This window comes from Piliocolobus tephrosceles, chromosome 14 (assembly GCF_002776525.5).
Source record: "Piliocolobus tephrosceles isolate RC106 chromosome 14, ASM277652v3, whole genome shotgun sequence".
Taxonomy (NCBI): domain Eukaryota; kingdom Metazoa; phylum Chordata; class Mammalia; order Primates; family Cercopithecidae; genus Piliocolobus; species Piliocolobus tephrosceles.
This window is the reverse complement of record NC_045447.1, coordinates 73,766,684-73,783,165: the sequence shown is the minus strand read 5'-3', so window position 1 is coordinate 73,783,165 and position 16,482 is coordinate 73,766,684. Positions and strand designations below refer to the sequence as shown.

Sequence of the window (16,482 nt, the reverse complement as noted above, 5' to 3'; positions counted from 1 at the left end):
TTTTCATTTTGCAATAGTTCTAGCCATTTGCAGAAAACTTAAGTTGCCCTATGTCTGATTCAATTTGCAAACACTTTCTCAAATTCTATAAATACTGGGAAAAAAACAAACAAACTGGTATCCTCACATGCTTGTACTCTTTTTCTCTTTGGTTCAAAAATATTCATGTAATACGGTACTTGGGTGATATTTAGTCTGTTTTCTAAAGGAAAGAATATTTCTTGAGCACTCATCTATGCAAGGTGAAAGATAAAACTAAAACAGAATATACTACTACTTGCCATTTGATTTTTAACCGTAGGGCCTGCCATAAAGTTAAATCATCTATTATTAGACTATGTTGATTTCAACTTGTTTTAAATTCTTTTTCCTTTGTATTTAGAAATGTTAAGCATTTATTAATGCTCATATTGACTTTTCTTGGGGTTCTTATCAAGGTTCTGGTCTAGTATGCAGACTGTACACATCAGTCCCACCATAATGGTTGACCACGTCTAAAATTCCTAGTTCTGTCTGGTTAGTGCTTGGGCCTCCATGAACTGTCTTTTAATATTTTGATGATTATCTCTACATAGGCTGCCAGATACTTCCAAGAAAAAATTCGCCTATCTAAGCTTATGCATCTTATATAATACCACAGATATAATTAGGTTATACACAGATTTAAAACTCTGAATAATGAATTATTTTAGATTTTCAAGGATGGGCTTCCTAGAGGCATTAATCACTTGGCTTAACTGTACCCAGATCCTCAAAGCATGATCCATTGAGCATACCTTTGACAGTGATCTGTGCTATTGCTTCAATGACACCCAGTGTCGACATAGCAACACAGGTGTAATTTGCTGACTGTCTTACATCATTCAGTTCTAGCACATTTCTTCCTATTGGCATATCATCTTCAGGTGTCAGATCTTCTGCCCCCAACATCCACTTTACATAAGGCATTGGTGACCCCACGGCCACACAGGTGATATTAACGCTTCCACCTGGCATGATTTCATGATTAGTGGGTGGGATAGAGAATCTTGGTGGGACACGGCGAACTGGAACAAAACACAAGGGAAATGATAACATATACAAGGCAAGAAAAAGTGGATTATTAAACACATGACATGCACTGTACAGACACGATTCAACAACTGAAACATATTGTGGATTGTCCAAAAACAAAACATAAAGAAAAACTGTGGATAATACAGACCATACAAGTATGGTGTGTGTATACACAGAATTATTTAGTTTAGTCATTGATATCTTAAACACACTCATACAGAAGTTGATTCAGACCTACAAGGGCCCCACAAAAACTATCTACAAACTAACAATACACAAACATCATGCATAAGATAAACACAAAAACATATACATGCAGGCATATAACAATGATTCTATGCAGGCATGTATATGCAGAAAAGGGGGCTGGAAGGTCACCAGCATGTTTAAGTTGAGTATCAAAACCAAAACCAACTTCAGTGCTGTGCACTTCCAGTTGATGTGAATGTAGGTGTGGGACCACACTGTCACATCCCAGCCCTGGAAAACATCACCTAGAGTACACTGAAAGTGCACTTTATGTTTTCAGATTCTAGTGGATGCAGCCTCAAGACCTCACACTAACACTGGAACAAACACAGAAATGTATATACATATTGATTTACAGTCACAGAAGAAGAAACAGGCTAACACCAGTAGAGATACTGGATTGGGTCATGCAAGGCATGCACAAGATGGAATCTCAAGGCCCGTGCTAAGGATATTGAAAGAATGGCTGGAATCCAAGACAGCAATGACAGCAGAAGTAGTAATGGGCAATAGAAATAAACACGAAAGGGGGAGGTAAAGTATAATGATTGAAATACAGAGATGTAGGGGATGATAGGGTTGAAAGTCGGTAGATTAGGCTCAAGTTGTTAAAGGTAAAGATTTCAAATTCAGAAAAAGAGATGGGTGTTTCACATACAGGATTCCATTCAATTCATATCTAAGGTAAAACAACATAAATGACAACAAAATATTTTAAAAGGCTTTTTATGCCCACATTCAAATTGAGAGATGTTGGGAAAACATACAGCGGGACATGACATTAAGAGAAGAGATCATATTAAAGCAACATAACACAGAAAAATTACCAAGCAATTACAGTTCAGTGTTCCTGCTTCAGATAATCTGCAGGTTTACGTGTGTTTAAGTAAATGTGTTTTGGATGTGATACAAGGAGAAGGTGAGAGAGAAATTGGTTTCATCTAGGGCTTTTACTGGCAAAACGTTATACCGTAAGAATTTGAGCTCTAGAGGGTAATCTTTAGGAGCATACCTTAAATACATTTAATAAAGTGATTTTAAAAATTATAAATAAACTGATAAATAACCTCATAACCCCAAGAAGAAGATAAGTAATTCTGTCTGAAAACTTTTTGGCTGCACTTAAGGTCGAGACAAACCTCCGCTGATTTGAGATGGCTCACTGCAATGGCCTCATGGGTGAATGACAGTCATGGGAGAAGAAGAGAAAGCTAAGCATGCCTCCTGCAGCCAATTCACAGAAGTTACACAAAGCAAGCAGGAGCCAGTGTAGACTCTGAGGTATCAAAGAACATATCAAGAAAAATGGAGGAGAGTTTAGTCTTCATGCTTGAGATTAGGGGGAGAAACTAGAAAAAGTCATTCTATGGGCAGCAGGCATCCTTATAAGACAGAAATTAAAGGTGGGATGGGAGACGGGGAGAGTGGAGCAGGAAGGAAAGCAGGAACACTGACCAAGTTAACTGGACCTTAGAGAGTTAAGTGTTACCAGTTACCATGCACCCAGGTACATTCTCTCCCATCATGCACCACAGTTAGATACCACCAGCAAGCACCAGAAGCCATGGCCAGGGCATTCTCTGCTAAAACATACCATTAACCAAAAGAAGAACACAATGCAGCTACATTCATTTCATTTGTATTCTTTGTTATTGGTTTAATTAATAGTTTTGTAAGGTGGGTAAAAAGTAAAAAACACACCAACCTTCTCGCAGCTCTGAGGGATGTAGGGGGTTTGATGCAGAACACAATGAAATGAGGAAAGGAGAAAAACAAGGGAAACACAGAGAGAGTAAAAAGGCCATATCAAGGCTTTCAACTGCTACTTGAACATCTTTATTCGCTCTAGTTCATCCTTACTACCTCAGCTGGAAAAGTTAGCAATATCTCACAGACTACCACGCTATTAGAAACAATAGCTAGCATCATTTTGAAATTTTCCATGGAAGAAGGTACACATGCCTCATGCAGCAAGGGAGGTCACTATTGTGGAAAAAGGATCAAGGGACTTTCAAAGAATTTAGAGAAGAAACGGCTTTCTTCATATTTCCCCACCCCAGACTCCATAAAAAGAAAGGAGAGAAAAACATCCCCAGGGAAACAAAATTACCTCTAACAAAAATTTCAAAATCAAGCTAGGTATTTTCTTAAGGGAACCCAGCCTATTGTAACTTAAAGCCCTCTCAGTCTTTAATTTAGTCCCACCCCCACCCATGCCTTCGTGGTTATTCACAGATATGTAGAACAAGAATAAGAACACTTCCACTAGGCAAAACAAACTACAGGAACTAGCTTTGAGAACTCTCGGGAAGCGGAAGTACTTCATTCTAGTTGAGTGGAAAGGTATAGCCATTCATAAGCTCAAAATATAATCACTTCTATTACTTCATGAGAACATATGAATGTATCCTTATAATTCATTCTTGTCTCAAGGACAACTCACATTACTATTTAAAATACAGTTTTCCATGGCTGTCAAAACACTAAACATTTCGGTAAGTCTTAATAATTCAAAAAAGGTGTACGTATGTGCACATATATGAATACACATGTGTATATATATATATATAATACTATGTGTTTATAATTAAGAAAGTATACAAAGAAAGAAATAAAACTGTGCTATTTGCATGTAGCATTTATAGAGTTAGCAGCTTTATCCTTACAGTTTCAGCAGCAGGGGTCATGAAGACATAAACACCTTTATGCTTGGAATTGCACACAGAACTGATTAGTAGCACACCAAGCAATTATTTCAGGGGTTTAATAAGGAAACAGAAGAGAAACAACAGAAAAAAAAGAGAAAGAAAAAGAAGAAAACCTCAAACAAACGCAAAGCACAGTTCAATCAATGCAGTAAAAATAGAAACCAAGATGTAAAAATGCAAATATACTTACAAATTTCAAGCCTCAGGATAGGTTATACTCAAGAGTTGTCTTTTGGAGTTAAACAACATATTTAAAATTTTTAACTTTTCTATTTACTAACTTGTTTCCGCTACTGTCACTATTACCAAATCAGCTTGTTAACGACTAATATAACGACACGGACCCTGCAGTGTCTCAACTCCCCCTGAGCCTGAATGAAGAAGCGATGTCAGGGTTATATCATTCCTACCTCTGACATATAAATTGGCAGGAGCGGAATAGCGAGTGCCCGCGCTGTTGGTGGCAACACACTCATATTTTCCTTGGTCAGACTCTTCACTCTGCTCAATCTGAAGAGCTCCTGTATGGATATAAAATATATTGCCAAAGAGATGATCAGGGAAGGCTTTCTCAGTCCAGAAAGCTAAACCTCTTAACAATATGAAAAGCCCTGCAAAGCGAAGGTCCACTCAACGTCGATTCAATCTCTTGCTAAGTTGCACAGACAGAAAATGATGCGATGAGAAAAACATATAGAGATTATTATTTTTTTTTTACATCATCAATGCTAGCATTAGAAAACATTATCTCTTTTCCCAAGCAAGACTTCTAGTCATAATTAACACTCTTATTTCCTAGACTAATAAAATGAAGATGGGTGAGACTGCTTCAAGGAAGTATGGCTTTTAAATAAAACAAAAGATTAATTTTTGGTTTTGTTTTGTTTCACTTTGGTACCAAAAGTGGCGCAAAAGATAAGTACGCACAAAAAAAACCAGGCTGGGTTTTCAAGAAAGTCTTCTGCTGAAGAAAGCCAAAAATACGCAGCAAGCACAAAAAGGCTGCACAAAGCAAAAAATTAAAATTAGTCATTATAAATTATCAAAATATCACTTAAAGAAACAAAACTCCCTTAAGACATGCAGACTTTTAAGAAAAGAAAGACAGTTTTCCACGACTTACAATCATTTATTACGTTTGCTGAAAAACAAAGAGCAGTTGAATTAGAAGATTTTTAAAAAGTTAAAAGGCATGGCCTGTGCCACAAGGAAGAGCCAACCAACCACTGCTTGAGGACCCTGAGATGGATCCCCTAAGACACCCATCAAAATCCACCAGTGGGATTAGCAGTGTGGTGTCACAAAACCCCGAGAAAAATACAAAACAAGAATTACAAAAGAAATGCACACTGAGTCAAAGTATGAAAAACCAGCAATACCACATACCACCAAGAATACTGAGCACCTTTTGTTTCCATAGCCTGAAGGACGGAAGATCCAAAAATCCGGAGACGAGTAATCCAAGAAAAAAAGAAGTGGGGAAAAAAGCATTGCTGTCAGATTGTAGACGAGTGGGATCAGGTGGAAAGGGGAGTCATTCTTTGACTTTTAAGACATTAAGAGAAAAAAGAATTGAAGAACAAAAGCAAAAACCTTTTGAAAGATAAAGACAAAAAGCAGATGCTCCAGGGTGTCTTCTGCATGTCTGCCACTGTTCTCCAGACCACCTTGGCTTTGGTCCAGAACAAGAACAGCTAAGGAAGAAAAAAAATGATCTTTTTTTTTTCTCCGGTTGGACAAAAAAAAAGGAAAAAGAAGAAAAAAAAAAAGAAAAAGGAAAAAGGAAGAAGAAGAAAAGGAAAAAAAAAAGAGGGACAGATGGTACGCTGTGACTGGTCTGTGGTCTAAAGACCTGGATATGCTTTCTTTGAAGCATATCACAACTTAAATAATCATTTTCATAAAGAAAGAAATGAACAAAACAAAGAGAGAAAGAAAAAGGAAAGGAAAGTTCACAATATGAGAGTCACTGATCATAACCAAACAGTACAAAGGAAAAAAAAGAAAAAAGTTGATGGACATTATCGGAACGATACTGAAAACAGGACAAAGATGAGAGGGATGAAAGGACAGAAAGAATGAGTAAGATCATTCTGTGAACGTTAGTTCAGCACTCTTACCTCTTATTGGTGTACCACCTGGGTGGATAATATGAATGCAAATAAGATTAGAAAGAAGAAGCATTAGTACGAGAAGAAGGAGGCTAGGGCTGGGGAGAAGAATTAAATTAGATTTACAGAATTAAATAAGGTCTTAAAAGAAACTTGAATTACTATACTGGTAAAACAGGAATATATTAGATAGTATTATGAGATCATAAAAAACAAATTGCATTATACCACAGAGGGTAAAGACCGCAATAGGCAGCATTGCCTTTCTCAGAGAAGCAACTGAGTTCTCAGGTCTGGGGTCATATAGGGTTAGAATTGTCTCTTATATGCCTCATATCTCTTAAAAAACACTAGACAATATTTTTAAAGACATAGTTTAGGAAAACACTGGCTAATCTATTTAAGTATATATATAGATATGCATATCTATATATATACTGTGATAGGAAACGCTAAAGACTAACTGGAAACAAACACTGTTGATTGGATATCTTATACTACTTGCTATGCTACATTGGTGTGCCATAACTTGTGTACTATTTAATTTTTCTACAGTGTTCTTACGATAACAGTTCTGTGGAGGTGTGTGTGGGCGCCACTACAGAGATCTGGTGTCTACACTGACAGTTAGTAAAATGCATGCCATGCATTTTATTAATAATAATAATAATAATAATAATAATAATATTCTGGATATGGAAATTAGTGGGGTTGAAGTGCGCTTCAGAACTAAGCACTTACCAATAGATTCTGGAGATTTAAATACGGAGAGAAGAAAGACAGCATAAAAATATTATTATATTCCTTATAATTTGGTACAAATTTTTCAGAGTTAAAGCTTTATATACTAAATCATCTATATTACATGTGAATAATTAATTCTTTATTTACAATAACAGAATGCTAATCTACACAATTCTGCTGACAACAAGCAAAAGAGGCAGTTAACAAGACGCTTTAACATCACAGGACAGGTCAAAAGCTGAGAATTCTGGGAAGACAGGCAGTTAAACAACTTAGAATTCTATATCAATATTACTACCAATGTCAAAGTAAACAGCTTATTATTATATGTCCCTGTGAAATTACCTAGGGACAGGCTCTAAAATTTAAGAAATTTAGAATTATCTCTACTTTTAATCTAAGAGAGCAAAGGCATAAACTTGGGATGGGAATGGGAAAAGGAGAAAAGGTTAAAGAGAGAGAGAAAAACAGCAAAAGCTGGAGTCTACACCAAAAGCAGACTTCTGTAGATCCAGTCACTGGAGGGTTCAAAAACCTTGATGGGCGCACACTACTGTGGCTAATGTGTAGAAAATGTTCACTCACAATGATATTATCATAGCATTAATAAAAATCCCCTCCTTTTACTGGTAAAGACTTTCAAAAAAATACATCTGGTTACTCATGAGATAACGTTTCTGTGTTTGATGTATTAGTGAAAAGAAAGCAGATGTGCCCAGACTTACTAAACTTTGGTACTTTGATGAGTTCAAATGTAGAAAAGACAGCAGAAAACATACTTTAATAAAATTGAATCATTTTAGGGTTTAACATGAACATTTTGTTTTTTAATGGATACAACCATTGGAACTCCTTGCAAGTTCTGAATGAAGTCCAATGTTGAAATAAATTTGTTTCAAAAGAAAACAGAGAAAGAAGAAAGAAAGAGGAGAAAATGGATCCATCAAATACTGCGAAAAAGCAGTAAATCAAAAAATTATCAAAAATACAGTCACAGCAGTGAGCAATGTGGATTAAACAGAAGCTGCAAAACACACAGAGAAAAGGAGAAAGACAGACTCTGAAACAGGCTATGACATCACAAACATGGACCACCCATTAAGTAACAGAGAAAGAGAAGAGGGAGAAAAATCAGTACCTAGAAATAAAAAATAAATAAAATTAAAATTAAAAATAAAGAGAGAGAAAAATTAAAAAAAAATATTCTCTAGGAGTTAGTAGAAACAGTAACAAGACCCTACCTGATCGTAACTGCTTAATACGACCATTGTTGTTGCTTGTGTCCACGGGTAAGAAATCTTTAAACCAAGTGATTTCTGGATCCGGATTACCACTGGCTGCACAAAGCATGGTGGCCGTGCGAGTACGCTCAACCACCTTCAACTGTGGGCCCATGTCAATGGTAGGGAAGCCCCTGGGAATTTGATCTTCTGCAAGACAAAAGGTGATAGAAACATTCAGTTAGCAAGTCAGATGCTCCAAATTCAAGAGATTCCCCACAAATCTCTCTTTACCTTATTCAATGCTTGTTGAGAACCTAACACAAACCAGGCACTAATAAATTAGAACACAGTCACAATGCCGTTACTGATCGGAAGAGTAAACAGTCTATGTAAGAGATGAACAGACTAACACAGAACTCAGATGGGGCTGACTACGATGAGCGGATGCAGTGAGAGCAAAGAGGGAGAAATAGTTATAACATTTGTGCTTGAGATCAGTGAGTAGAGGAAGCTTTGATTTAAAGTTGGCATTTAGGAAACAGCACAATCGGCCAAGTCACAAAAAGGGGAGAAGGAGATTTTAGAAAGATCCGGGAATGTCACAAGTGTAAGCATTGAGGTAGGAAAGGTTTTGCTGAGAGAAGCATGGAAGCCAGCAGTGCCAGCTTGGAGAGTGCATGGGGAACAACCGGAAGCTGGATCATGCTATCTCTTTCAAAGCTGGTATGTTTTTCTTGTAACTCTCTGTTTTCCCACACAAGCATAAGGTTCAACGCAAACTGATTACTTTGTGAGAGTTTCAATTAACCGGAAAATTGTCTGAGGTTGCTTTACAAAAGAAGAGCAAAAGCAACTCCTTATTAATGGCACAAAAGCACATGTTCCTTACAGGGATAAGAGAATGCTTTCTTCCATCCCAAAGACCTGCACCATTTTCAGTAATTAAAAAGTTGAAATTCCTAATTTTTGAATCTCCAACTCACGCCAAATTCACTTCTTGCTACCCACATCGGAACTGTTCCAGATCCTAGCTCTTGAGAAATTAAAGTCGCTTAAATCCCACAATCATGCTCCGCACTGATAACTGACATTGCCGGCTCTTCTAGCCAGGATTAGAAAGGTGTGTTCTATCTAAGCACTGAAGGAATTTTACTTAGATGGGTGGCAATTATCCAAATTAGAACATGGCCATTTGTTTGAAGATCATGAATGTTTTAAATTACACTTTAGGTTCTAGGGTACATGTGCACAATGTGCAGGTTACATATTTACACATGTGCCATGTTGGTGTGCTGCACCCATTAACTCGTGATGATGAAATATTTTTACTTCAAATTGAGTCTGGCATTGATTTAATCAATACCCCCTCACAGCTACTGATAAATTTTCATAAGCCACCAATTCTAAAATGACTGGAAAGCATAAACAGCAGCAAGGAAAACATTAGATATCATCAGATCTGGCATATCGCTTCTCCCTGGATGCCTCCTACAAGCTCCCTGAATCCACAGTTGATGGTGAATCTTACCGAGGTTATGTTACAATTTCTAATGAAGAAGCTCCATTGTGATGCCTCCACCGTGTTGTCAGTCAACAGCACGTGTTCTCCAATTCTCTCCCTCTGGAGCCGAGGGGTAAACGCGGTCTCCTAAACCTCACTAGCAAAGTCGTTTTCAATCAGGTCTCATTTTCCTCAGCCTCTTAGGGATCGCCTCTCTCATAGGAAATTTTTCTTCGGCCCACATTGAAATTCTCACCACTTCCCAGACAAATCACGTCTGCTGGGTACTCTATGCCTCTAGGAAGCCATGCAGCCAAAGTCACCTTCTTTGTAAATCTTTTCCAAATCCTCTCAAACATATTTCATTCTTTCCTCCTCAGAGCTACCATAGCAGCGGCTACTCAAATCCACTATCTTGTACTTCTTAACTCACGATTTTATCCCTCCACAGCAGGAGTTCCTCCATGTCTCATCTGTATTCTGCTCCCTTGCCATCATGCTAGCCTGGGTTTCCAGATTTTAAGAGAAACTCCAGTGATTCCCAAGCCTAAGTATGAATATATATCAGTGACTGTTTAAAAATATATATATATCCTACTATGCAGAACTTCTGGTAGAGAGACAATCAGATAAATAGTTAAGGACCAGAGAGATTTTGAATGTAAATGGTGAAAGAATGTAAGATGCTACTAAAGATTAAAGCTCCCAAGAAAGAGAAATTTCACTGAACGACAGATGCAGTTATTGTAAGATAAAATTGATGGACTATTAAGGAAAAGTGTAGACTCTGGCTCTCCTGCTGGGTAGGATAGAAAGTATATATTTTTTACTAACATAGTCTGTGAAAGACCAAAAGAAGCTGAGGCAAGTTTGATTTGCCACCTGATTCATGACAGAATACCTTCCTATCAGACCAGGTAGTTAGGGCTGGGTACTAAAGACCCTTATAAAAATAATTAACTGCAATGAGCTAAACTTCACTTAAGTTGAAAGATGTGGCTCATTTGTGGAAGCAGTAATACGTTGTTTTTGTGAATGTTTACACATCATCAGCCAAGCAGAGGTCTACAGTAGATAAGTGTCAGGAACAGTAGTTAAAAATTGAATTTCAAGGCTCCAAGAGAAAGTTAAAAATTAAAAATGGGATGCAAATCAGGCTATGCTGGTTTTAATAATCTATTCCACTTGAATTTCATCAGGCTGTTCTTTATGTCTTTAAAGGTTTTGCCAATATATTTACATCAACAACATAGTTCTGATGTTGTATGGGGGGAAAAAGAGCAGAAAGATCAATAGCTGCTATACCACACACATTATATTATTAAATAGCTCACTTGGCAGCTATTGACACAAAGTGCTTCAAAGGATAAAAGTAATTTACCTCAAGTGCTCCAAAGCCAACTATACCACCTTCATAGAAATAAGTTTCTGAAAAAGCTCTTAGATTTTGTTGTTGTTATGTTCCATTTTTACAGCAACCAACTTAGGTTAATCAAAAATCATCATGGGATTCCTGAGTGGTTTCTGTATGTCCTAAGACACTGTATCTCTCCCATGGTGTTTAAGCGCCAGTTACATTTGCCTGCGTAAATATTGCTCTGCTAGTCATTACTTTTCTTCTACAAGTTCATCTCTTGGAAGAACTGAGCCAATATTCAGTGCTGATCAGTGGCAAGTACCAAAGGCTTAAGAATTGTTGAGCCACTTGCTATGGGCTCTTACCAAAGAAATCTAGATTTAATAACCGTTTATAAGAAATAAAGTCCTCACCTTGGGGAGAGCCAACAAAATTGACTTACACCCTCCTGAAAAGTGGTCTAATACATTTTCATGACCTTTCTTTTCCTTCCTGGCTCATAAAGAACACTCCAGAGCCCCTTTTTCATATACACGAGTGCACAACAAAGATAATCTTTGTTGTAATAATGGGACAGAAAATGTAAAGAGAGTTCCTTTCTTATTTTTAATAAGGGTAATTAAATTCTATCCATCTCCCCTTTGCACAGAATCTCTTTGAATGCACTTTCTTCATTAAATTTTCATGAGAAACATCACAATGTAACAGATTCAAATAGCCAGAGCCGTTACACATTGACAGTTGTGGCTTGTTTCCAATTTGACTGTCAGGTATTTGGCAATAAAACTCAATATTCAACATAAAACAAACTGTAGAAATAATGAAATTTCTAATTGGAATGCTTATCTCCGTGGGTGTAGTTTAGAAGATGTTAATTGCTTTTTTCTTCACCCTCTACATTTATTAGTGATTTATATAAAACTGCCTTGGCCATTTGATAACATCAATTTTGACAGCTCCTCAAATGTGTGGTACCAGAAACTTGGTAATCAAATCAATATCCTTAATACCTTAACCACACAAACTTTCACAGGAAAAAGCAGCTAGCAAAAATTAACAAATTGTCAATATGCTAGTAGCTTTAAACTTTTACATGAGGTGAAAAGAAAAACATTTTGTCCTATTCATTAATGTGCTCATTAAGCTTTAAAGTGCCTTACTTACCACTGTTCCATATTAATATTCAATCATGCAGAATTAGCTACTAATTCATCAACAATTTAAATCAGACTTGACCTTCACAAAGCCATTTGGTCTGTCATTTTGAGAGGCCATTAAAGGGCAGATTACTACATACTTGTGCTTAGTGAATCATAGAGTCATACATATTTTGTTTGGAATGGCAGCTCTAATAGAACTGGAAATATAGCACATTCTTTGAATCTGTTGGTGTCTTAATGAAATATGCTGATATGAAACTTTCAGTTCCATTAAGGAAAGAGAAAAATGAATGAATGAATGTGAGCATTTTCCAGAGTTAACTGCCCATTGTTGTAGAACTTGTTAACAACCCTGACCTACCCAGGACTTGAAAGGAATGAATTTAAGAGGAAAACAGTCTGACGTTGTTTTGTAGGTAGTCATGCCTTACATATCTGTGAATGATCAAGCAATAGGTTTTGCATAATTTGCTCAGTTAAACTGTTTTCATTGTTCATGCATAAGCAATATTAATGATGCTCTTACTTTCACTCCACTTTCACAAACACTGAATCTCTTCTTTGAAAGGAAGCCAGGAAATTCTAAATTGCCTGCTAAGGCTACAGGCCCCTTCCAAGGTGGTCCTAAGTAGCTCTTGCCTAATCTTGCTAGGGCTCTTGCTGCATGAATTCAACCAGACTAGTCCTTTGACTCTAATCCCAACTGATTTAAATAAGTCTTCAATAAAGAACTGTTTGCCATGGTCTTTCGAAAAATCCCAATTTTTAAGATTAACACAAATATGTTTATGAAGAAAAAGCATGTCAATTACATCAATGGTATGCTTCTTCAAGTGCAGTATTTAAAAATTTGGCAAGTATACCTGAACACTTAGATATCATTGACAATACAGAGGTTTTGGCAGTAATGGCAGTACAATAAAACAAAAACACAATATGGATGAAGAGACAAGCAACTGTTATCATGAAGCATTCATCCCTGGAATTACTTTTCCAAGTTTCAGACAGTTCAGAGTAGCTCCTCTTTAAAAATCCCCAACTACTGTTATCAATAAACCCTAATAATAGTCAATATATAAGTGTGAACTCTTACAAGCTCACAGGAGGGGGTGGAGCTTATAACAAATAAGTATTTGTGATTTCCTTTGTAACCTTTCCAATGTTCAACAAATACTCACAATTAGACATTTTTATGATGCCTTGACAATTACTTTCTCAGCACTCACTCATGAAGCATCTCTCAATCCTCCTGGAATGTCATTCATTGAAACACCATTCCTCAATGCCATTCATTGAAACAGTCATTCTTCAACTATTTATGACTACACATTTGGCCTCCTTGATTTGAGTATCAGTCTATTAAGAGGCAAAACCATCTTACAGTCTTTTTTTTTTCTTTTAGTGTCATAAGGAGTATTAGATTTAAGACTTACAAAAATGGCTATTTGTGACTCTGTTTTCACAATCTTTAGTTTTATCTATCAGCAAGTGATTTTCCTCCCATTGAGAATACGCAATTTATGCTTTCCTTCCTTAATTTATCACAGTTGCTATGTAAGAAGCACACAATTTAGTTCTTGCTTTCTTCATTTTACAGGAGTGTTTCCCTAATATATTGGTTGTAAGTTCCTACATGTCAAAAGTATGACATGACAAAACCACATGTATAAACAGAATGAAACTGAAAAGAACACAATAGAACATTATCTATATTCTACTGTTATTCTATCTGTAGAATAATGGTGGAATTCTTCGTGTTCAAACTAATGGCTGAAAAATAAAAAGCCCAGGAGTGAACTACTCAGTTTTTTGTTGAGGCAAACACTGTGGGTCTTCCTTCACTGACAGGAATAAAGATTTCTAAGTCACTGGGTATCTTACTGTCTGAGGCATTCATATACTCTCACAGAACAAGAGTGATTTCTTTTCTTTGAAGGGTGGAAAGACTGAGTTAGAAAAGTTTTCAATAACATAAGAAAACAAGGAAAATGATAGACTAAATATGTAGCGTATTTTTAAAATGAAAGTCCTAGCCGATCATATATATACATATACATATGAAGCCTATATCTATGATATATATGAAAATATATATATGATATATACATGAAGATATATATATGGGCTTCATATATATGTATGGACTTATATATATATAAACATGTATGAGCATGATTGTGTGTGTGTGTGTGTGTGTGTGTGTGTGTGTGTATATATGGACTTTTTCACCTGTCAGAGGATCAGTACTGTTCTATGCAGCAGAAAGTCAGTGGATTTTTACACTTAAGAGAAAGTACAAACTTTCTTGGAAAATTAAAATACATATTGGGCTTAAGGTGGTCAAATAAGGTAGATAAGATACTATAAAATAAGATATTTTATGAACATTACACTATATACTGAAACAAGAAGATAATTTGAACTATTAGTTCTAAAAACCTACTGGATAGTCAATAGAAGGCATCATTCATTCTACAAATATTTATTGAAGGCCTCCTTTGTGCTGGACGGGGCCAGGCACTGGGTATGAAGTAATCTAGAGAATCTCTATATTGTTGTGATTTAATTGTATCTGTAGGATAATTAGCTTCTTTGAAAGTAATAATAGTACCAAGCACATACACAGGAGGATTGAATTAGATAATGCATTAAATATGCCTAGTGCTGCCTGGCACTAATGTCTGGCATCTAGTAAAATACTAGGATATATGTACTTGCTTTATCCCAAGCTCCAGCAATAGATCTAAAGGGATCAGAGGCATGAGACTCTAAGGCTTGATAAAACAAGAAGTGCAGCATAAGCTGCAAATGAGAAAATATTCTATGCAAATCATAAAAAAACAAGGATTATCTAGACATGCAACTAAATTTAAAGGGTAGTGTTTGTGCCAAGTAAGCTCTTTAAAGCTAATAAATGCTCTCTTTTCCCTTTGAACAAGATTTTAGGCTCTTTGATTAATCAACAGTACAAACAAATAAAATTCATATTGTCAGAGGATTTGTTCCTAAAAATGAATTTTAAAAATAGCTCTAAATATTTGGGATGTCAAAGGTTGTTGTGAACGACTGAAAACAGTGGAACCAACTGTTTTTCCCTATATCATGGCAGGCATTTTTCTTTTAATTATTCAGGGAAGGGGAATTAAGTATTCCTCATCTTGGGGAGTAGGTCATGTTAAGAAGCCTATATGGCTTTCTTAAAGAAAATAATTTTTTAGGCCGGGCGCGGTGGCTCAAGCCTGTAATCCCAGCATTTTGGAAGGCCGAGACGGGCGGATCACTAGGTCAGGAGTTCGAGACCATCCTGGCTAACACGGTGAAACCTCGTCTCTACTAAAAAATACAAAAAACTAGCCGGGCAAGGTGGCCGGCGCCTGTAGTCCCAGCTACTCGGGAGGCTGAGGCAGGAGAATGGCGTAAACTCGGGAGGCGGAGCTTGCAGTGAGCTGAGATCCGGCCACTGCACTCCAGCCTGGGCGACAGAGCGAGACTCCATCTCAAAAAAAAAAAAAAAAAAGGAAATAATTTTTTAAAAGATGATGCCAAGAAGTCAGAGTTTTGTTTTTTCATCTCAAAAGTTTCTTAACAATCAGAACATAACCGTTTGGGGAAAATTATATAAATCAAGAAACACTTCTGTACTCCATAAGCTAGTTCTAGTAGTTCCATTCATTTTTCAGCTCTGGAGAGGGAAATTCTCTCAAGGAGATTTGTCTAATGTGATGTTCTTACTAAATCCCACCTTTAACAGAATGGAATTTAGTAAGAACATCATATTAAACAAATGTAAAATTTTACATACTACAAAGCACTATAATGCCCAGTATCTCTAAAATACAAATATTTGAACCTTATCAGAGTTCCTTGAGGTAAATAAGGATGGTATCATTATCATTTTTTGTGGCTACGAAACAAAGACTCAGTAATACTGTTATTTTTTTCATATCCTACGTGTAGAAAAAAAAAATTAAAGAAAGTCTTTCAGCTCTAGATTTGGTGTCTTTTTATTGTGTTATGTTTCCTCTACGGAAATTGCTATTCTTCAAATAAATCTTCATCACATAGTGATGAAACTCTTAATCAGAGTCAACTCATAATGAATGGGACAACAAAAAAGTTTGAATACTTGGTCATTCTTTACTTTTATTTTTTTAAGCAGCATGGACTACATACGCAAGTTCCATGGGATGTAATCATACCTGAAAAATAGATCTACATTTAAAAATCCACATATATATATACATATATACACACATATATACATATATACACACATATATATGTATATACACACACATAGATACATATGTATATGTATATATACACACACACACATATACATATGTATATGTATATATACACATACACACACA

General features: G+C 36.3%; 1 protein-coding gene across 1 annotated transcript in view; it reads right to left on the bottom strand.

The window, feature by feature from the left end:
• The window catches only part of PTPRD (protein tyrosine phosphatase receptor type D), a 366,160-nt gene that overhangs the window by 146,911 nt on the left and 202,767 nt on the right, over positions 1-16,482 (bottom strand). Inside the window, exons 4-9 of the mRNA XM_031934008.1 lie at positions 8,110-8,298; positions 6,866-6,874; positions 6,134-6,151; positions 4,424-4,534; positions 3,011-3,022; positions 777-1,046 (exon numbers count right to left, since the gene is read on the bottom strand). Of these exons, the coding sequence (XP_031789868.1) occupies positions 777-1,046; positions 3,011-3,022; positions 4,424-4,534; positions 6,134-6,151; positions 6,866-6,874; positions 8,110-8,298 (609 nt within the window). The remainder of the gene's footprint in view (positions 1-776; positions 1,047-3,010; positions 3,023-4,423; positions 4,535-6,133; positions 6,152-6,865; positions 6,875-8,109; positions 8,299-16,482) is intronic.